Raw genomic sequence first — 24,045 nt, 5'->3', positions numbered from 1 at the left:
TAAGCAATCTCTGGAAAACATCTAGCAATTCTTCCTCCGTTTTTCGGAGCGCCCATGCTTCAGAACCTACTTTACCACTGTCATCACTGTAGCTTCCAATATTATAATCTTAGTTTGCAGATTTATCTTACTATTCTTACGAACTTTTTTCAGCTGTGAAAAACACTCTGGGCCTTGGCTATTCTATTTTTAACATCTTCACTGTTTGGAAGAATAGCTAAGTCAAATAATAGATTGTATGAAAAATGTTGTTCACAGGTTATTGCCAAAGACAGTTAAAATTATCATATGACTTACCATCGTTCTACTTGTCAAATTACCTGGGGCTAAAAAAAAACTTTTAACTTTCTCCAAGAGGATGAGAAGAGGTAATAAAAATATATGAAAGAAGTAGGAACTTCAAGGGAGGGATTAAAAAAAGAAGCTATGAACAACAGAGGTAGAGGAATGGTAATCATTGACAAATAAACCCTTCCTGTTGCCAATTGAATACAAAAAATAGACTTTTGAGACACAACTACAAAATGTAATAACAAGAATGTATAAAATTTGTAAATTGTATCTTAAAATCGTACATCTTGTGTCAGATATACAATTTAGCAGAGGTTTTACTGCTTCTTGACGTAGTCGAGGAGAAATTGTGTAGCTTGTGTCTCTTCGCCCCAATCCTGCAATACAAAAATGAGCTTAATATACCTATTCATTTATGCAAATCATATGAAACAAGAAAGACATTAAGGGACGCCCAGATAGGTGGGGAAGAAATCTCACTGATTCAGATTCTCTCTTCAAAAAAGACAAAAGTACACTATTTTGCTAAATGAAATTTAATTTTGACAATAGCACTTAATCATATGCTTAAATCTTTTAGTGCCCCCTCCCAAGTCCAAAAATGGCAATCTGGTCACAGAACAACCGGGCCCTTGACTTCTTTTCGTATTTCGACCATCATTCATATCTTTCGCCTATTTTATTCAGGTTTTTTGGAAGTCCCTCCTCCAAATAAACGACTATATACGTGCTTCTATTTGCTCTAAAGCAGTGCTCTGCTTTAGAGCAGAGCACCTCCTCAAGACCAAAGACCAGTCACCTTGAATAACAGGGCCATTACATTTGACTCATGTGCTTTTTGTTAGGTTAGACCCAGTAAAATCTTTTCTCCGACTCCAAGAACTATGTTAATTTTAAATTCTTTGTCAACCTGCCCGAGACTCTAGTTAGGGGTGTCTATCCAAAAACTGACAAATAAGTATTTGTCCAATAAGAGTCATACTCGAATTGAGTCATTCAATTCGAGTCCGTTGATTTTGAATTGAAATTATCAAGTATTTTGCAGTAGGTTGCATCAAGACAGGGCTAATTGTAGAAAGAGAAAAGCCAAGACAGATAGTCTAAATAATTGAGAGGCAAATGTTTAAATAGCTGGAGTAAGTATGACTCTCTTATTTAGTATAACTCAAGATCAAAACTCCTTTATAGACTTTAGTCCCTAGATTAGGGTCTCTAAATCCTCAGGACTCAACAGAAGGCAGCTAGAGGTTAAACACAGTTTATATAATTATCCAGTATGATCATTCCCTATCTCACCCATTATAAAAACCCGGACCGGGGTGCGAGTGCTCCGGAAAACGTTTTTGCAGATAGAAACATAAGCGGCATCAGATCTTTTCACGGGCAGACAAGTCAGACGCGAAACAATCGGAAACAAGTGGAAACCCGCTATTAAGAATAATGCACTTTGTAACCATTTCTCATTGATAGACGCAAACACACTGATCCATAAGTGAAGAAAGAAGTGGGAGGAGCTTTTTGTTCGCACCGAGAACGAAGACCAGAAATGATCTGCGATAAGCTTACTGGATAATTATATAAACTGTGAGGTTAAATGACAAAGAATACTTTAAAAGGGAATAATATGAAACCAAGGGGACAACGATCGAAGAAATATATTCCACAGATTCCACAGAAATTTCACAAATATATTCCACAGAAATTCTTTATTTAGTTTGGCATAAGGGTCTAAAACGACAACACAGGTAAACAGAATAATAAATATCATTCATAATAAATTTTTGAATGTCAATGAATCCAGTAGGAAGTAATCAACATTAGGAGAGTCTTCAGTGAGGCAAAAGCTCCTGCCTGGCATCAACGTGTTGCTGCTCTCAAACCTACCAGCTAACACTGAAAGACATCCATACAAAAGTATTTTCAATTTCCTAAGACGTAACAATATCTGCGAGTAGTTCACATAGATGGTAGCAAGACTTATTCCTGACCCATCATCCCTTGCAGATTGAAAATCGTCGTGAAGCCAAAAGGAGACCGAAGGAGTCCAGAAGGCTTGGCATTCCAAGAAGAAAAATGGCGATATTTACTTAAAGCTTCACCTTTTTTCAAAATGCAAAACTGGTTCTCAAACAACAAAGAAAGCAAAGGAAAATTAGAATATGATGTATACCATCTTTCCAAAAATTTTCCAACTTGTCCATTATAGTACCATTAAGGCACTTCTTTAATTATGCAGGATAAGGAGTACTTTTTTCTTAGAATCAAACATGATAAATTGAAAAGAAGTGTTACAACATTGAAAAGATTTTTTTTTAGTAGAGTTTTCAAATTGCCAGTTTCCCAAAATTACCAGTTAATAATAATAATAAATAAATCATCCCAATAAAAATAAATACACTTCCATCTCCAATAAAAAGCATTCAATTAGCTATTTTCATGATCTAGAGTTTCATAAGCCGTGACCGACGTTTGTCAATAACAACGAAGGGCTATTAACAATGGTAATTTATTATAATACTATTATGTATTACTTATTGTATTTTAGTACACTAAATCTACGAGACAAGTATCGTGCATTTAAGTGTTTATTGTAAATATTTACATTTTCAAGCTAAAATTTCCTTATCAGCCACAACAATACTTTAGAAAAATAAATGTTTATTTAAAAAAAGACTAATTTCAAGAACATGCAAAAGATCAAATTGAAAATTATTTTTTAGAAGTTTTCTGGGTTCGTACTATGGCCAGTCACAATGTGACAAACACACTTTGTCGCTATAATAACATTACAGGAACTTTGTGTCTCACCTTTTTTGGAATGCTACAATTATTTTTTCTTTTGCTATTTTCCTATATTGCTATCATTGTTTTCTTATGTCACTTCAAACAGTATCACCTTCGTCTGTCTAGAATATCTTTTTACTTGGGTGGGGGGATAGTTTCCTTCTTTTGTTACAAAAATGCTCTTGATTTTGTCTAATATTTTAAATATTAAATCTTCTAATATGAAGTATTGTTGCTTTACGTGCTACCTTTTTCCCACTACTTAATAAAATAAACGTAGTTTGTGTTTTGTTTTATATTGGATTCTTTTATCTAGTCAGGCCTTTTTCGTTGCATCGCAAATCCTCAAAACGTAATAAATGGGACATTGCAAAAGATTTCACTCAAAGATTCGACTCATGGCTGCAGTTTGCACTGGCAGCACTTGCTGCCAGTGAAATCTTCCCTCTATATTTTGCGCAGTGGTAATCTTTCCATGTGTGCAATTCTCAATGGAACTATGAAAATATTCTTGAGACTGAAGAACACTGGGTTGGTCTCGACTTTAATTAAAACTTGAAGTGAGTTTGAATTAAATGTTGTACTATATTAAACAAAATATGACAATTTATTCTCTAAACATATTATATCATTTATCAGTCAAGGGCTTTCTACTACGATGGAAGAACGAAAAGAAACAGACATTTCTGTACAGGATTTAGGAAGAAAGAATTACCTTTCTACGAGCTAGTGTTACTTAATCCTTGAACCATCACTTGTTTGACAGAAGACCCTTATGCCTGTCTGCATTAGCTTCTTTCTAAGGTATTTTTTAAAACTTTATCTAGGTCATAATGGACGATTAAAAAGAAGATATTATTTTTTGGTCTTTCACAAATTTTTCATTTCTTCATCTGAAACTGCTTTAAAGATTTGAATTTCTTTGTTAGAAAACATACAAGAAATCTTTATTAACAAAGCAAATCGTTCAAGGACTAAGCCCGTTACTTGATCTAAAATCACTTTTAAATTTGCATCTTCCACCTTTTAGCAATAAATAAAATGAGTAATCAGATGAACGACGGTTCTTCTTGACTACTGTCCCTTTGTCGGCCCTGCTGTGTGTTGCTACAGCTGGGTCCGATCTCTGGGTCGAGCAGATATTGCTCGAGTTTACTGACTTTTTGAAAGCATTCGATTCACTCCATCGTGAGACTTGCCGATCTTCATGTTGAGGATTTAAAAATTATATTAATCAGTTCCAGAATCTTGGCAGTTTCAACGCTAGGTGACAAGGAAATAGCTAATCGTCAAAACTTTCAGCGTGTCCACCTGACAATGGTACATTTTTATTGAACTAAGCTCCTTCACGTCAAACTTTCTTTAACTAAAATGAAGGTTAATGTTCCCTTAAGAAAATTTTTCGTTTGATTTTTGTAGTCCACCATTTTAATGTTTCAATATAAAAAGATAATTTTACTATCTTTGATCAAACATTATTTAGCTTTATCGGATCAATTTTTTGAGCTTTAGTTTTTTTGGATTAAAAAATACCTCGAAAAGATACGAAAATATAATTATTTTCTTGTTTTTATACAAATTTATATAATTCTCTAAGAAAAAGTCAAGCAATGTAGCAATTCTCGCTTGGTGAATGGAAAGATCTGAAAATGGCAAATCGAGTATCTAAAAGCATTTTTTTTTTATAATGAAAACACAAAAAAGGTGTTTTTCAAAATCTAGACAGGACGATTGCCCCCGCCCCCAATCGGCACATAGTTCTCTGAGACTCGAAAATACAATACCTTAACAACAACGCAGGAGCATCCAACCACTTTCCTTGCTTTCCCTTCTTTATCAATTTTACAGAGTCCAGCCCACTCACCCAATTTTTTGTTACTGTCAACTTTGATCAGAGGGATCTCGTGCTCTGTACACAATGCTGTAACCAGTTTCTTGTAGAGTGGTTCGTCACAGCTGTCAGCAATAACGCAGAGCAAAGCCTGACGCCTAAAAGAAAAGATTATCCCCTTAAAATACAAGATATCACCTGCCTTGAGAGGGGAAGGGGCCATAAAATGTTATCCTCCCTTTTTCCAAGGATGAATATTTCACATTTATATAGCATTTGTCAAAAACGTTAGGCAATTTTTCATCAAACTAAAAATCTCTAAATATTGGCATGTTAGAATATCCCCTTTATTCCCTTAGAATGTTTCAACAAAATGGCAAATATCTCTGGGCTTTGTTTACTAGCTACAAATCATTCCCAGGAATGTCAACAAAGTAAAATACGTAAATTTTTTAAAACAAAGAATGAATTTTCAATGTTCACAATACAAGGACACTATCACACTTAAAAAAAAAGAGAAATTTTTTGCATAGATTTTTATCATAGCTCTATTTTTAGAATTCCGAATATAAAAATATTGCTATAAAAATATAACAGTATAAAAAACTCCAATTTTAGATTAATTTTTTTAATGTCGTAGCTGTTGTGTCTAAAGGTTGTAATTGACGCATTTTTGAAAATCCTCTGATAAATAATATGACTCACGTTATGAAATAACTCCGATAAAAATCAATAATAAAAATGAAGATTCCACGTAAGTATCGAAATTGGCACTGCAAATGTACTTGACCCATACTCAAATACTTTGACAGAGGTCAGAGCACACTTAAAAATACCCCTATAAATAATAAATATAACTGACCGCTTACTTCAAGAGATCAAGATCAAGAAACACAATTCCCAATATGGAAAAATCTTGTACCCAAAACTTTCAATGGGATGGATTCTTTTTTTTCATCCATACTCTTTAGCCAACATAACCTTATTTTAGTGTTATTTGAATTAACTTTTTTGGAGACAATTCATTGACAGAAAAAAAACAATTGTATTTATAAGAAATTATAAAATTGGAAGTTTTGTGTAGTATAGTGTACCATTTATTTCCTATACATATTTTCTTTTTATCATCACCCTTTACAAGAAAGAAACTTAGCTAAAAATGATTTTGATAAATTGTATAGAGACATGTCATTGACTTTAAAAGAATGTGTCTGTATAAAAAGTAACAGATGAGGAATGCTTTTTTTGTGCAGCACTGAGTACTATTTATTTGTTCTATTATGTATTTGTTAGATTTTTATTTGTTGTGTACATATTGTGAACATAAAAGACAATATTATCATTATTTTCGGTTATTTTGGAGTCTCCCTGGAAGCATTTCGGTTCTGTATATAGTGGTAAATTATATACACCCTTCTTTGACTGACCATTGTTGCCCTAAAGGTACTTTGTTAAATTTACTTTACATTATTTTCATTATGTATTATACATTGTAATTTGTTTTGTATTTAATTTAGTCATTGCCCTAGATTTTAAGGTGTTAATCTTTAAAAGATCCAGACCTGGAATAGTTATAAATTTTAATCAAAAACAAGCTGTCACACGATACTAATATCTCCACCATTTTCGTATTTCCACCTATTAGTTTCTGCACGGTAGAAGTATAGTAGAAGGACTCTCTTCCTCAATTTTGCAGACTTTCTGAAGGACTCTTAGAAAATACCCCCTCCCTCCACCCCGCAAAGGTTAGCTTTTTAGCATTTCAGCCCCATACCTTACAAAACATTTTCTAACACAAGTCCTGAAATGTTTGCTACATAAAACAATAACTTCTCTAGCAGGCTAACATTTTATCAACACTATTTTAAATGTTTTTTTTAATGAACATCTACTGAGAAAAAAACGTTTTTTAAAGAGAAAATCTATGTCAAACTAATAAAAGTCAAAATCTGCCAAACTAGTAAAGTTACTATATTTTTAGACGTCAGCAAATAGTAAATAACATTATTGTTCAAAGCAAGAATTTTTCATGCTAATACAGTATAATCTATTATAGATCGTTCCAGCCTTTAGAAGGAAGCCATACAATTTTCTGCTGAAGAATGACTTTCCCTAATCTTTTGGTAAGAGTTCCTCCCATAAACAGGAATATTGAGGGCCCTCTTATCTTGTGTTGGTACCAACTCATGAACTAGAGGTCATCACCTGAAACTTGTCAAGCAATCTACAATATCCGGGGTCCACACTCAATTCTTCTCAACATGAATTGTCAACAGTTGGAACAAACTATCTAATAAAACAGTTACTGGTGAATCCGTTGATGTTTTCAAACGAAGGCTAGATGCTGAGTGGTCTTCCAGAGAGTGTAAACTCAATTGGGATGCTACTGAACATGGAACAACACCTGGTCACTAATGAACTTTGTATACAACTCAAGTCATCATTCTGGAGCTCTACAAGGAGAAATCCTTAGATTGCTCCTAGCTGCAATTTAAGGTAATGGGAGGGAGGTATTTTGAAGACTACACTGCCTTTCCTCGACGTATAAATAACAGGGAAAATCCTTTTATTAGACAGTGGACCACAACAAAATAATCTCTGGATATTTCAGTCACATGTACAGTGTTGATCATCAGCAGACAAACTCAGTTTATCTGCTGATGACAGCCACCAAATGTGTGCTGATGACCAAAATATCTTGAGATTATTTTGTTGCAGTTCACTGTCTAATAGAAGGATTTTCCCTATTGAACTGTTATTTAAATGTAAAGGAGGTAAAACCACTGTCTTACAAATATGCAGTGAAAGCTTACTTATCCAGAGCCTTAGCAGCCTCGTGTAAACCCCTTGTGAGGCCATCATTGATAAGAGCATGTTTAAGGACCTCTTGAAGGGCTGAATTCAAATCCATAGGCCCAGCACCAGTGGGGACATCATCTCTAAAAAAAATATCCAATGAAAAATAAAAAACACCTTAAACAAGCAGTGAGTAACTATAGTATTGAGTGAAACTAAATAAGTAGCTAGTCTTAGTCCATGCAAAAGGGCAAGTTAATTGACAACTTGGGATAGACTTCTGTAGAAGCGGCAATGGTACCTACATTGTAACATACTTGAATAGATCTACTATAAATAATCCTGAGAGTTAAAATTTTAAGCACAGATACTCATAATTTTTTTTATGGGGAATATAGCAACAGAATAATTTTTTTTGTTTTTTGGGTACTTGTCTATTATATAAAACACTCGAGAAGTGAAGTTTGGTGAATACTAATGAAAAAAAAAATGTGATGAAAATATAATAGTTTAGAAACAAATTTGGGTTATAAATTTATGCATTAGGGGAGGTAACGCATAGCGTATATTAAATACGTAACATAAACAAACCTATTTAACCTAATAAAAAAAAAATATGATGAAAATAAGATACTTTATTAGCAAAATTGTGAAAACCACAACTAGGAAATATGCTCCCAGAATGCAGAAATGTCCTCAAGAATTGCGTTAAAATGAACGCGGCCTTCTGCCTCTACTGCCGCCCACCACATGTACTCTACTAAGTAAGAATGTAAAATATGGCGTCCACTTTGCAGAGCCCCTCATTCTCTCTAGTTTGTGGGTAGAGGTGCCAGTATCTGGGTCAACAAAATTATTTTTGTGGTTCATTTTCAAAGTAGTGAAACCTGCTTGTTCCATCCCAGTTGTGTCGTAGCCATTCCAACAATCTGAAATGATTCTTGAACATCCATGATGAGACACTATATTCTATCATTAGTCAAAGCAAACTAATTGGTGTCCTCAAGAATTGCATTAATAATGAACTAAAATGAACAAGGTCAAGAATTGTGTTAGTAATGAACTTTTCTTTGTCTTTGAGATGGTCAGCCAACACCAAAGCGCCAAATTTATTAATTCACAAATGACCTTCACAATTTTGCTAATAAAATATTCTGTTTTCTTCATATTTTTTTGTCACCAAACTTCACTTCTTGAGTGTGTTTGATATAATAGACAAGTACCGTTTTTTTTTTATCATTGTAAAATGAGAACCATCACATTTCCTATAAATAGACCTTACTCGATTTATACTGAAAAAAAATCCCTGTATCATAAGTAAGCCAACTGAAATGAAATAAGTAACCTGACATAAAAAACAAAATTGAATAAATGGTTAATGATTTAGATTTTTCTGCCAAATTTATAACTTAGTATGGTTGCCCTGACACCAAAACCTGTCTCACAGTGGTTAATTGTAACTGCAGTTAGAAACACAAAGAAGAAGATCAGAAGCAATTAAACAAGCAAATTTTTTTTTGTAAGAAACTAAAAGGAGACTGTTTAGACTCTAAGCACCGGTTTCCAGAAGAATAAGTTTTTTTTTTTAAAGAAGTTGAGACTGGTTAAAAACACTTACCCTTCCATATTTCTTGAAGGTTGCTGTAAGCTTCAAGTGAGGAACTCCTTCTAAAATAAAATATTATAAATAAATATCTTCCCTGTAAAGCTAAAAAATAATAATAGCCATAAAAAAGCAGTACATACAAAGTTGTGCTTAGAAAGCTCAGAAATAAAGATGATATAAAGAGGGCTTCAAGCTTCATCTTAGGTACTGCTGTAACTGGTAAAATTGGGTATTTTACATTTTTAATTCAATTTACGTTTTTACCAGTATTTTACATATTTTGCTGACATATTTTATGCCACCTTGAAATTTTCACAGCTTCAAAAAATGCTAGTGTGCATAAATAATCTCTCTTTAACAGGTAGACAAAATCAGTTGTGGATATGATAGATTGATTTTCCTTGTATATAGCTGTATTAGAAGATTGTTTGTGTGACTTCAGTCTCTTGCTATCAGAACAATGAAGTGTATTAGATTATATTACAGGTAATCAAAATTTTGGAATAGTAAAATATTAGCAAAAATAAAATTATATTATATATCCAGTCAACAATATACCAAATAAAATTATATATCAAGTCAATGTTGATCAACAAACCCATGTGATGTTGTGATATTTGAATTGTGGATTATTAACTTAAACTTAGTGTCTAAGTCATTTCTCCAATTCTAGTGTGTTATTTTCACAATTAATAGACCCTAAAATGTTTTATAGTTACTCACCTTAGTGCCTTATTCTGTTTATGCGTTTTCTAACTAATAATATAAGTTTAATTCCCTAGAGATTTCAACATCTACATATTTTGATTTTTTTTTTCATAGTTGCCTACAGAATTCCAATACCCAGCACAAAAGATGATGCAAGTACTGTTGAAAACTTCCTGTTAAGTGAGTATGGAATTGCATGTGGTCCCTCAAGTAATATTCGACACTTAAATGGGCAGAGTGACAGAACTATGGCACCTAACACTCCTCTGCTGCTGTTGTTCACTGTGTTCTCCTTCCAAATCAAGAAGCAAATTATTAAAGTATCATTTACTAGAATGGAGGATATCCTGTTCCTGTTCCTGCTGTTGTTCACTGTGTCCTCCTTCCAAATCAAGAAGCAAATTATTAAAGTGTCATTTACTAGAATGGAGGATATCCAGTTCCACCATGACCACTCAAAGATGGACCATGAAAAGTATAAGCAGCTTGTCAAAAAACTGAAAGAATGCACCACTGTAGGTGAACAAAACCTTGGCATATGCGATTTCAAAATCATGATATAAAATGGTCTGTCTACATCTGCCCCAATGCAGATGTAGAACCCCAAGAATTGGACAGTGTACATAGTGTTATATCTACTGAAAGACAATCAACTGTTTCTAGTGCTGATTTATTATAATCTGAAACAAACTCGAAAAGTTTTTGGACTGCAAATTCATCAACGCCTGCAACAAACTTTGCCTTACTAGATGACCACATGGACAAGCCCAATTGCCAGACCAACCACCAAAGTAAGAAACACCTACAAAGAGTATGTCCAACTTTTTCTGCTCATATTACTAATGTTGACCAGCTTACTTACAAACTGAATGAGCTGAAAACTGTTGTTTACTCAAAAATTATGATCTGGTTCTTTGACCAAAGTCTAGTGGTAAGTTCCCTGGATATTTTGTTATTTCAAATTTGCAGTCGCCAAATTATAGATGTAGTACATTGGCACTTGTCAAAGCATCCTACAGTGCCCAACAAATTAGTATATCCTGCAACTCAGATTGTGGAAGCTATATGGTTTGATCTCACTGATCACAACAGCATGGTGGTAACTTGAATAGGCTGCATATATAGGAGCCCCTCTGCCTCAGATCAGCTTGAAATGCAAAGTGATTACAAGTATGTTTTTTAATGCAACTGCAAGCTTCAAAGGGAATTTGCTGATTGCTGGTGACTTCAACTTCCCAACCCTTCACTGGAGAGAAGGCTTCCCATTTGACCCTTTCCAACTGGATAGAAGCTCCTCTAACCTTTTTTAAGAATGCCTTCATGATCTGATCCTACCTCAGATAGTTGAAAAGCCAACCAGGCATCAACTTTCCCAGAGACCAGCCCTCCTTGATTTGGTATTCTTTAGGAATAAAGGACAGCTACAAAGCATAAGTTACCACCCCCCTTTATGCAAGAGAAATCACCTTGTCATTGAAGTCAGTTTAGCCTTCCACAAGATAACAAACGATTATAACAACAAGACTTACATCAACTATACAGTAATCAAAGGAGAGTTGAGTGGCGTGGACTGGGGGTCTTTGCTTCAAGGGGAAGTAGATCAACAGTGAATTGGATTCAAAGAAGAGCTTACAGCACTCCAGAAAAAACACAGATCTACCAAACTTGTGCCAAAGCTCAAGACACTCCCATGCATGACCCCTCAGATATGTAGAGAACAAAACCAAAAAAGCCAATACTGAAAAATGGTGAAAGATTATCACTATGAAAAGTTTGTGAAGGCTCAAAATAAACTAAAAATCTCACTAAACAAATGTATTCAAACTTTGAGTCCATGCTTGCAGATGATAGCAAGAGAAACCCTAAATAGTTCTGGAACTATGTATCCAGCAAAGACCACAGTAGATGTTCAATAAAGAAACTTAAGAAATCTGATGACATGGAAATTACTGACCTACAAGAAATTTCTGAATTACTCAGCAAGCAATTTGCATCAGTGTTTACCAATGAAACTGAGTCCTCTCCCCAACAGTCCAGTGTATGGTGTACCAAACCTTATGCCACCTATCATGATTACTCTGGGGTCTGTCACAAAACGACTTGACGTGCTAGATGTTAATAAGTCAGCAGGGCTAGAAAACATTCACCCAAGGCTCCTAAAAGAACTGGCTAATGAGATATCAACTCCATTATGTCAAATATTTCAAAGGTCCCTTGACTCAAAGACTGTGCCTTTGGATTGGAAGAGCTCTCACATTACACCAATATTCAAGAAAGGTGGCAAGACAAATTCAGAAAATTATCAGCCAATCAGCTTAACCCCAGCTGTAGCAAAACCATGGAACACATTGTGAACACTGAAATTCTAACACATCTTCTGCCCAGCAGTATACTGTCACCAGACCAGCACAACTTCCCTCCAGGAAAGTCAGTCAAGACCAACTTACTTGAAATCTACAATATCATCACTGACCTTCTGGAGAGGGTAATTTTGCTTGACATTGCCAAAGCATTTGACAAGGTGTCCCACAGATGCATTTGGGCCAAATTATCAGCAGTTGGCATCCACACTGATGTAGTAGGATGGGTGATGAATTTCCTGACAGACTGAGAACAGCAGGTCAAACTTTTCACTAATAATGGTGATAAAGTATTCTCCAAACCATGTGACGTTGTCAGTGGAGTTCCTCAGGGTACCATCCTAGGCCCCACCCTCTTCCTCATTTACATAAATGATATGACAAAGGAAGCCACAAATAACATCATATTTTATGCTGATGACTCCAAGCTTTTTGGACCAGCCATTCAACAAAGCCTGCAGTCAGACCTCCAGAGAATCCAGAGTGGACAAGTGAATGACTGCTCAAGTTCTACATTAGTAAATGCAATGTCCTCCATTTGGCAATAACAATCCTCACCACCAGTACCATGCATGGCCAGAAGTTGCAGTCTGATATTCAGCTACAAACCAGTTATGAAGGACAAGACTTAGGAGTACTTCTTGATGAGCAACTGATGTTCCATGGGCATTGGCAACAAGCAGCATTGAAAGCTAATTCAAGTCTATGCTTGCTGAAATGCACTATCACCAGCCACTCCTGTGCTCTATTGTTAGACCATTCTTTGACTTTGGAACATGTCTGACCCCTCCCTTCTACAAGCATGACACCAGAATAACTGACAGAGTTCAAAGATGTGTCACCAAATGCATCACAGGTCTGCAAAATATGCTGTATGACAAAAGACTGAAGCACCTAAAACTACCAATGCTGATCTTCAGACATTGCAGATTTGATATGATACTGACCTACAAATATAATAGTCAACCAAACGCCACCCTCCTCACAAAACATACAGGTCAACACGACAATAGAGGTCACTTGCAGAAGCTATCAAAGCAAAGACCAGAATGCATTAAAACTTTTTTACCAAGCATATTTCCAACAACTGGAACAACCTAGAAGACAAAATCGTGACTGCACCCACTAGTGCCTTCTTCAAGTCAATGCTTGACAAAGAATGGAATAACAAGCCATGAAAATATAAGTGGGACAATCTATCCCTCTCAGCTACCAACTAATGCAACATCACTGGGCCCTTATCACAGTGACATATGCAGAGCAAAACAGATCCAGCAAGGACCTTATTTTGCTCTGAAGCATGAATGAAGGTAATTAGTTCTGTGAGCTGTTAAAGATGGAAAGGGCTACAAGCAGGATTGAAATATGACAAACAAGAACAAATGAAAAACAGTTAATAACAGAACTAGCCTATACATAAAAATAACAGCCTACCAAACGATAATTGGCTAAGGTTTGTTTTTTTCTCCTACATTTTGATTAATTCCATAGAGTGAGCTTATTTGTATTTTTACTTTTCACTTATTGCTGGCTATGTTTACTAGTAACCTATAGTTGTGACAGCTGGGCACTACTAACTATACAAGTGTATGTTTCTACTTTGTTGTGTTACGCCTCACCTAAGAAGTCTGGGTAGCCTCAGTATACTTGATTATTGATTATAGAATCTGCACACCTGTTGGCAGTTTTGAAATTACAGCTAGTTTAGTAGCCTATTACCAGTGTGATGCCCCCTCCACAAAGTAACAAACGTCAGAAACCAATTACTCCTGAAAAAGGCATTGATAAATGTGCTGTTGCTGGGTGTTTGCTTGACAACAGTTCTTGTGCTATGCAGTTTGATAAATGTGACCAATGGTTGTGTGCACAATGCCTATCAATGTCCTCCTCTGAATATGATATCTTTGTAAAAATGAATGACCAACTTGGTAGAACCCGGGTATGCCCAATGTGTAAATCTAGAGGTTCAGCCCAGCAAGAACTTCCCCAGCTGCTGAAGTCAGCTCTTAATGAGCACTGTAGTGAAACAAACGCTATGTATATTGGTTTTCAAAATGAAATGCATACCTCTCTTGAAGGTATTAATGCTAGAGTTCAGAATCTAGAAAATATTATTTCATCTAAGGTGTCCATGGCCAATATTGAGGAAATGGTCAATCATACCATTGTTGATAAACTGAAAACTGAAGTTCAAAAGATGGTGCTACAAGAAAATGACCAACTGAAAAGATGTATGAATTTAGTTGTATATGGTGTTCTACCCCAAACCAATGACTTACAGTTCTTACAAAATTTTCTTAAAAACAGGTTTCGAATTGATGTAGGTGCAGTGACCAATTTGCAAAGGCTGACAAGCAATAAACCCAACTCAAATGCTACCAACTCATCCAATCGACCAGATCCATTACTGTTCTCAGTCAGTTCCTTCAAAACTAAAATTGACATCCTAACACAGTCCCACATTAAAAAGGGAGACATTCATTTCTATGCTGATACCTCAAAAGAAGACTGGCTACACAGAAAAGAATTAGTAGAAGAAATCAAGAAAAGGGCTGCTGCTGGTGAGCAAAATTTAGGAATTAAAAATGGTTGTATAGTGACAAAAAAAATGCTAAAACAGGGAGCCATTACCCCAAACAACAGAATGGCCCTTTAAAAACATATTCCCTGCCTCTATATAGTATTACCAAACAAAGTAATCTAACTGTTCTACATACAAATGCAGACCATTTATCTACAAAAATTGATGAATTTCATGCCCTAATATCAACCCGCAAACCCCATGTTATTGTTATTACAGAATCACTACCCAAGAATTGTCAGCACCCAGATGTATTTTTCCAGCAAGTGCCTGATTATAATCTCATTATAAATACTAATTATAAGTGTGGAATTTTCATTTATGTTCATACCTCATTAAAGTATATTGAAGTTAATGACCCAATTTCTTCAATTATAAGTGAATCCTTAGTAGTTGATGTGAAATTACCCGGGTCCTCAATTGCTTTTAGAGCCATTGTAGCCATTTATCGTAGTCCTAGTGTTTGTGAATTGTCTTCATTTAACAATAGAAAAATATTGCAGTATTTATCCACTGTCTCTTTATCTAGTTCTAAGTTTCTAGTAGTTGGTGACTTTAACCTACCTTCTATTGATAGGACATCAAGTACAACACAACTTTCTGATGAGTCATTTGAAAATCAATTCCTAGAAACTTTACATGCTTTGTCATCACCTATGTCTGTCATAAGTGGAGCTCCACAGGGCAGTTGTCTTGGGCCAGTACTCTTCTGCCTATTTATCAATGATTTGCCAGGTATTGTTAGGAATTCAACCTTAAAAATGTTTGCAGATGATGTAAAAATCTACAGGTCAGTCATGAGTGAACATGAGATATCTTTACTTCAAGAGGATTTGGTTGCTCTGGGACAGTGGTGTGCTGCAAACTCTATGTTCATTAATGAAACCAAGTGCAATGATTTGCACTATTTGCGTAGACTCCCTCAACATTACCATTACTTTATTGTTGGTAAATCAATTTCAAGTGTGGAATATGTTTGTGACCTTGGGATTTGCTTTGATTCAAGTCTCAAATTTAATAAACATGTATCAGATATCACCCATAAAGCGAATTACCAATTACTATGTCTAAGATGTACTTTTTCAAGTTTAATTTTCATTCACTGATTTCACTTTATGTATCCACTGTACATACAATACTTGAGTATTGCTCATCAGTATGGTATCCCCTTAATAAGAGAGATAGAGAGAGGGTTGAGAGAGTGCAATGTAAGACCACCAAACTCATACCATACCTGAGTCATCTACCTTGCCACCAGAGAATACAAAGACTACAGTTGCCTTCTCTCCAGTTCAGACATGATAGAGCCAACCTAATAAATGCATTCTGCATTGTTAGTAATATTGATAATACCACCCCAACTCACTTTTTCACTTTTACAGAATACAGCAGTACCCATCAACACCAACACAAAATTTACCCACCACATTCACAGAAAAGAATAGTCCAAAACTCTTTGTCTAGCTGAGTGTGGAACACTTGGAATTCACTTCCATCAGAAATAGTTGCAAGTACCACAATCCAGTCTTTCAAAAGCAGTTTAGCCTCTACAGATTTCTATACTAGGTCCTATCACAATCCATTTTGAGAATATTTTTACTTTTGTATTAGCTGATTTGTGAGTGTGTTTTCAGTTATTTTGTAGGCTTACTTTTTGGTATGTTTCAATTATTAACAGATATGTTTCAGTTAGTTTAGTATGCTACTGTATGTTTCAGTTATTATGTTTTCTATGTTTTCAGTTACTGTATGTTTTTGTTATGTCATTGACATTGTTATATACTTTTTATAATTGTTTAGTGTGACAAGCTTGTTAAAGCTTACTGTATTTTGGTATTAATAAATAAATAAATAAATTAATTAATTAATAAATAATAAAATGAAATAGACATGAAAAAAAGAGGATAATGTCAGCCAGTGGACAGAAAAGAAGGGGGGGGGGGGGGTGTTGCCCAGACAGCATTATACTAAACATGTAACCTAACCAAAATACAAACTAAATGTTTCATTAAAATATGGCCACAATGTAGTTTTCCACCAAGACAAAGATAATTGTCAGGTAAAAAGACTGTGAAAACTGGTTATTGTCTGATCTTTGCCATACAAATTCTCAAGTTTATACCATATAATAGGTAAGTACCCATAATTAGTTCTAAGGAAGAGACAACAGGAGGGTGGAGGCAGAGATTGATATATAATACTCAGGGTCATATCCAGGACTTTTGTTTGGGAGGAGGGCATAAAAAACTTTTGGGTACCCATCAAAAATGTGTGTTAACCAAAGAGATGAACCAGACTGTTAGTTAAATTGATGAAGGTCTAGATGATGGTGTATTAAGCCAAGGAAAAATCAGAATAATTAAAATGTAATTAAAAGCTGAAAGGGATGCTTAAAAAGAAATGCTCAATTGGTCTTGTAGCTACAGGGCAACTCTAAACACCAATTTTACCCCATATTACCTGAGGAGTACCTTATTTTACATATTTTACCATACTTTACCAATTTTACATACAAAATTTTTATTTTATGGCAATTTTACAACACTCATATTAGGGTCACCATTTTTCCTCTGAGGGGGAGAATCCTAATGATGTATCATTCCCCCTATTTCTGGACCCATTAATAAAACAGCCTGACTTCCCCCAAGGATCAAACCTGTGTGCAGGCATGGCTAATACCCATAGATTGACAGTTCTCTGGCCAATGAGAATGAAAGGGCAGCAGCACCAATTCATGAAAATGTTGTGAAGAAAATTTTTCTCAAAATCTAGGGGTGAGTGACAAGTTTGTTGCTTCTTTATTTATTTTTTAGTAAAAATACCTGAAAAGGATACTTTTAAATAAAAATTCCAAAAAATTAAATTTTCAAATCTAGAGGGAAAAAACACAGGAAGAGGAAAAGTAATCCCCTCTTGAATTGGTACCAAAGAGAGGGGGACAGAAGTTCCACAGAGGATCACAAATACAAAAAGTAGGGAAGAATTTTTCAGCCTCTACAGCTCCTCTATGCAGGTAATGCTATAACCCATGACCAGATCATTACTGTAATGCCTAAAGATTTCATTTGACATTTTTACAAAACAGACTATCTGTTCATAAGATGTCTAAGACAATGCACTATAGGTTTGTGACCACACAAAGTAATACCTTCAAACTTGCATCAAAATTGGCTATCCTCTCCAAATGTATCTACCAAAGGCTGCTATACTCAAAGTTAGTAAATGTGCAGCTGTGACCTTTGGGTGTAACAATTTCATAAACTGTTTGTCAGTAATAACATTATATATCTGGAAGTGCATATTATATATGAAGAAACAGAAGATTACAAGACCTAACCATACTAACTGTCAAAAGGTAGTTGGCTTCCATTTTTTTTTTCAATTTGCTAAAGGTTTCATAAGAAAATAACAAGACAGCGCCTATACCTAAAACCTGCCATTTCATATTTACAATAAAACAGAAGGCAAAATGAAAAAATCTAATCTAACCTAATAAAAATCTTCCAGTTGTACCTACACCAAAATTTCTAAATACTAACCTATCACCTTTATCCTATTAGCCCATTTGAACTGAATTTTTTGAGAAACAAGGATTTCCACAAAACCAAATAAGATGTATTTTTCTTTTTGAAGGGTTGAGAGGACAATTGACAAAGTTACAACATTATAAGTTTTTGTACCATTTAAGCAGTGTTGTTGTTCCTATTACAATCCACATTTTGAGTATATTTAATCTCTGTATCAAAATTCTACCCAGTTAACCAGAATATGTAATGTTTGTAGAGTCAAAGCAAGTTACTGGTCCATTGACTTAAAAAGTTCACTAACTGTTCTTGAGTTTTGTATGTGTTGAATAAAGGTGGTACAATTTTCCTCAAAATTGGTGGTCAAAGCAGGTTACTGGTCCATTGACTTAGAAAGTTCACTAACTGTTCTTGAATTCTGTAATACTGTGTTGTATAGATGAACAGTGTGTCATTGAATATTAGCTCAGCCCATTATTTATATGCCTAAACCAGATGGCAATCCAATGAGAGTGGAATCATATAGACCAATTTGCCTCTTCTCCAGCATTAATGTTTTCAATCATTCACTCTATCAGTACCTGAGGCTAAATGAACTTTTGGGTGGCCACCAATATGGACTCTGCTAAAAGCATTCAGTGCTCAACTGCTTAATGGTCCAAAACCAGCTGGAAATTTCTGTAATGGTAGTAGAGTTCTAGGAAGCAATGCTGCCTAGAGACCATGGATAAAATTGCCAAAGATCTGGAGGATGCATCTTGATGGCATAATAGTAAAATATTGTACTGGCATGTTACCTTAAATATTGTTCTGGCATGTTAATAAATTGAGATGGATTAGTCAATCTGGACTTGTCTTAGTTAAAGATAGGAACAAGACCACAATCAGTGATAAGGAAATATTTAAAGATAGATGGGCAAATGTGCAAAACAAGAATATAATTGCAGGAAAAGATAGAAAGAAGTATGAAGTTTGTGACACCTTTGATGTGAAGGAAGATTTATTTTGTACTTAGTAACAGTACCAAAAGATTAAAAAATAATAAGGTCCCAGGTGCTGATGTGAGTTTCTTAAATATGGTGGTTATAAGGATAGAAATAAGTTACTGAAAATTATGAATGATTTTGAAAAAGGGGGGTACCTAGCAATTTTAGGAAAACCCCAATTAAAGCCATGTATAAGAAAGCTGATAAGAGTGAGCATGGTAATTATAGAGGCATTAGCCTGGTTTATGTAGATAGTAAATAATTTAGTATGATGATACTTTTTAGACTTAGAGATGCCATAAATGAAGTTTTAAGTGAAGAGCAGTGCAGTTTTAGGAGGGGTATGTGATGTGCTTTAGATTATACTGATGAGTAAAGAATCCTGGATGAAAGTGTGAGCAAAATGAAGAACTTCTAGAGCTTTTAATAACTTCAGGGTGCTAGAATATGTTTGAAAATTAATGTTAAGACAAAGTTGCTAAGGGTAGGAATAAGTGAGGATGAAAAAGGGATATTGGATAACAAAATGATTGATAAATTGGACAGCTTTACTAACTAAGTTAACCTAGCATTATTAATAAAGACAATGGGTGCAGTGAAGATATTAAAAGTAGAATAGCCAAAGCCCAGGGTGTACTTTCACAGTTGAAAAAGAGTTTGGAAGAATAAAAAGATAAGTCTATAAACTAAGATCAGAATATTATAAGCTACAGTGATAAGCAATCAAGTATGGTTCTGAAGCATGGGGTGCTCCCAAAATGGATGAAGATTTGTTAGATGTTTCCCAGAGTGTATGACAAATTAGACTATATGAAAAGTGTGGTTCAATCCTGCTTTCTAGGGCTATAATGAGATAAAAGTTGAGATGGCTAGGACATGTTTTGCAGATAGAAGATGATAGATTGTGCTTTTTGGCCAACTTACTAGAGCTAAATAAAAAGCAGTCAACCTCAATTGGGATGGAAGGATGTCATAAGGAGATTTAAAAGAAATAGGAACTTCTAGGGAGGGTGTAAAGGGGGTGGGAGGCTTTAAATTGGGACGGAGGAGGAGCATGTGTAGCTGTATTTGCCTCAGGCAGCTTGGTGCTGAGGTGGGACCATTTTTTATGCTTTTTCTAAATATAATAATTTCTTTTCTAACTAATTCAATTTTAAGCCCTTTTAGGACCCTTGAAAATAATAATTTCTTTCTATTTTTTTAATATAAAATTGGGTTAAAATATTTGTTTCAAACTTGTTGCTTCATTATAAATCCATTTTGTAAAAATTGTAGAACACACAAACATTGATTTGTCAAAGATGAAGTAGAATAAAAAATTCAAAACAATTTTTTAACATATAAGTGAAATGACAGTTTTTAAGTGGCCTAACAGAAGCCATCTTTTCTTCTTATTCTGTTAGGCCGCTTAAAAACTGTCATTTCACTTATATGTTAAAAAATATCAAAGCCAGCCAAAAAAAACAAGGCAGCTGGAAAAATTGTATTGATTTTTTTTTATCAAACTTAATTGTGACAAATAAAGCTTAGTAGATCATAAAACTTTAACAAAATAGATTGTAGAGTGAAATAGTAAGTTTAAAACTAACATTTTAACCCTTTTCATACAAAAAAAAGCATAGAAAGAAATTATCATTTTCAAGGGTCTAAAAAAGGCTTAAACTGAATTTGCAAGAAAACAATTATTATATTTGGAAAGAGCATAAAAAATAGCATCTAGCTGTATGCTCACTTTATTTGTATGTCAATTATATGAACTGCTCAATATTACTGGGTTGTTAGTACTACTAGTAGTATTCATTTCAATCTACCCCTAGCTTTTACACCAAAGGTGAACTTTTTAATTTACAATGGTTCAAAACTTTTAATAGAGCTAGGCACACATAGCTGATTTCAGCATCAGTGGAAAAACAATAGCAGTAAGAAAAATTTGTTGAAAGCAAAATTTATTGCACAAAATTTTCAGAACAAAAAATCATGGACACAAATAGTCAACTGGAGTTATATTAATAGTTGCTTGATTGATCTCAGTCCAGTAGTGGGGTCTTTCACCACAGATACTTCTAGCTGACTATTTATTTGTATCCCTATTTTTTTGTGATGATCATGATGAAAAGCAGCATTGATTTTGAAAAATTGGTGCTGAAAACTAGAAATTTTTTCAAGGTCAAATCAATGCCAATTTCTTTTAAAATCAGCACTGATTTGGAAATCAGTTCCCAAAATCAGCTATGTGTGCCCAGCCCTTAAGCCCCTAAAAAGACTGTCCTCTAAGTTTTTTTTTTTAGAGAGGTCTTAGATGCATCATTTTTTTTTGTCCTGTTGTGCATCCTTACTTCCCTGATATCATCTGATCAAACAGCCTATTTTTCTTTGATATATAATGATGAGGAAATTTATAGTTGCTACTCTTTATAGAAAGCCCAAAAGCCACATTCCCATAGCTTATTGGGGTAGCTGGTCTACTGACACCACCTGAGATTTCAGCCTTAGGATGTTATATTTATATTTTTAGAAAAGGATTCACAAGAATAACATTCCTGGTGAGTCCTATATAGCCTAAGTCTGTCATATATTGCGGGAACCCAATGGACCAGAGCAAAAAAAATTATAAATAGTAGGCTAACTAAATAGGGTCTTATCAATATAGACATTTAGGCTATATAAAAGCTGCACAATAGCATAATGTAAGTATAATTTATCACTGCACTATAAAAATTTGTTACAGTAGGCTAACTAGGAAGCAAAAATCCACTTTATAGCCAAATCACCTAATGCACCACTATAGGTCTAGCCAAATACTTATGATATAGGCTAAATAAAGAATTATGGCTATTGAGAAGGAACCATGTTAAGAAAACAATTTGAACTTCAAAGTATACACAAGAACTGTAGTAGGCTAATCAAATTTCAAAATGCCTTTTTTATGCTGATTACAAATATAATAATCATTTCTATCAGAAATGAATGTTATATTTGTAATCAGCATAGGCCTAAAAAAAGGCATCAAATGGTATAGGCTATTCACTTTATTTGAAACTCAATAGGCCTAATATGATTTGGTAAAAATTTACCACATGCCAATATGTATGAGAAATGTAAAATGTGGGCTAAACATTTAAACATTAGAAGGAGGAGGTAAAACATAGGCTAGCCTAGTGGAATAGCTTTCAAAATTTGCAAACTACAATTCTTCTGCATATTTTGAAGCAAGAATTGTTTTCTCAACAAGTTTACTTCTTAATAGCCCCAATTTTGGAGGCTACTAACTGTCAACCCTAGCTTCACCTCGCCTGTAGGCTATGACCTTAGAGGGAGAGAAGGCCAAGCTACAATTACAATGGTAGTGACTGTTGTATTAGAAGAGCATATATTAGTGATATTTTAATAAATAGACCTAAAGTACAAATAAGTCCCAGGGATTTTTCTTGTGAACCTCATGGTTCCTTAAGTTACGGCCTAATATTCTGAATAGATACCATGTCTAAATCAAGAATAAGAAAGGTATTTGGAAATATATACCTACAAACCTTGTCCGCAGAATAGATATGAACTTTTGATACAATAACCTGACTGAAGTTTCGTGATTAAAAGAGATAAAACTCACAATGATATCCCGAATATATTTTTAGTAATAATTCTTTCTTCCCTATTGTGTTGCCAGATGATGAACGAAAAAGTAAGCCGCAGCCTTTGAAAAACAAGCCAAAAATAAGCCAGACAATTTTTTGCCCAAAATCCAGCTTTACTTTTAAACGTGTCCAAGTTTTGACGGCCGTTTTATAGAAATACTTACCACTATTCAGGTCCTTTGATCCTACTGGCATTATCCACCTTTCAATTCGTTCCCTGGCTTGAGGAAGTTCAGTTCCAGTGTAGAGATTATTTTGAGGCTGCATCTAGTAGAATTGCGATAAACCGGTACCCCATGTGGAACTCTAGAGACTTTACAGAAATTCCCACGCGCTATGTTCAGAAAATGCTCAACCGTGCTTACTTTCCTGTCCAACAGTTCGGAGAAAATTATTGACGAGGACGCCCACCGGTTCGATTTCTCCTGTGTTAGTTCGAGCACTGTCCGTGTGTGCGCCGCAATTTCTGTATCCCATAATTTCACTGAGTCGGACCTCCGATTACTATAATGATACTCTGTGACCCAAGGCGTTTTAATGTCAACATTCTGATTCAGTCAGAGGTTCTTTTTGGCGCAATAGAGTTATTGCCAGAAAAAATTCTTAAATTTGTGTCCCAGCCATTATGTATTGTTTGTACATATTGATGCATTACTAAATAACGACCGTAGCCCGCAGACAAAAACAAAAAAGATCATTAGATCATTGGTTTATTATCACATGAGTCTGAAACAAGATTGATTGCTTCAGGTTTGCTTATGTCACAAGCTGATGCTCATCACCGCTAAAAATGGGGGTGCAAACCAGTCATGTACACCAGCTATTTTTCTGTGGCATGTACCCAATTTGCTGGTAGCCAATACATTGAAGTACAAACCTCAATGGATTGGGTACCCCCCCATACCAGTTAGGGATTGATTGTTTTATGTACAACCATCAACATATA

General features: G+C 34.8%; 1 protein-coding gene across 2 annotated transcripts; it reads right to left on the bottom strand.

Annotated features, from left to right (window-relative positions):
* Nucleotides 1–504: 504 nt before the first annotated feature.
* On the bottom strand, nucleotides 505–23,147 carry RpS12 (ribosomal protein S12). 2 transcript variants are annotated; one of them, XM_089096306.1, is made up of 5 exons: nucleotides 23,075–23,147; nucleotides 9,321–9,370; nucleotides 7,720–7,845; nucleotides 4,860–5,064; nucleotides 505–668 (listed from the first exon to the last, which is right to left on the bottom strand). In XM_089096306.1, the coding sequence occupies exons 2-5, from the start codon at nucleotides 9,326–9,328 to the stop codon at nucleotides 609–611; spliced, it is 399 nt and encodes a 132-aa protein (XP_088952432.1). In that variant the 5' UTR covers nucleotides 9,329–9,370; nucleotides 23,075–23,147; the 3' UTR covers nucleotides 505–608. The 2 variants fall into 2 exon arrangements, with proteins under 2 accessions (XP_088952432.1, XP_088952431.1); XM_089096305.1 differs by having other exon boundaries at nucleotides 22,990–23,095.
* Nucleotides 23,148–24,045: the final 898 nt, after the last annotated feature.

Source organism: Artemia sp. Qi Xiang Cuo, chromosome 11 (assembly GCF_049724085.1).
Source record: "Artemia sp. Qi Xiang Cuo chromosome 11, ASM4972408v1, whole genome shotgun sequence".
NCBI lineage: Eukaryota > Metazoa > Arthropoda > Branchiopoda > Anostraca > Artemiidae > Artemia > Artemia sp. Qi Xiang Cuo.
Note: the sequence above shows the minus strand (reverse complement) of the source record. Positions and strands in the feature narration are given on the sequence as shown.

Excerpts from the sequence above, each read along its gene's own strand:
- RpS12 (XM_089096306.1), bottom strand. Across the intron at positions 5,065-7,719 it reads GCTGCTAAGGCTCTGGATAA|GCGTCAGGCTTTGCTCTGCG; the intron begins GTAAGCTTTCAC and ends CTTTTCTTTTAG. Across the intron at positions 669-4,859 it reads GCTCCTGCGTTGTTGTTAAG|GATTGGGGCGAAGAGACACA; the intron begins GTATTGTATTTT and ends TTTGTATTGCAG.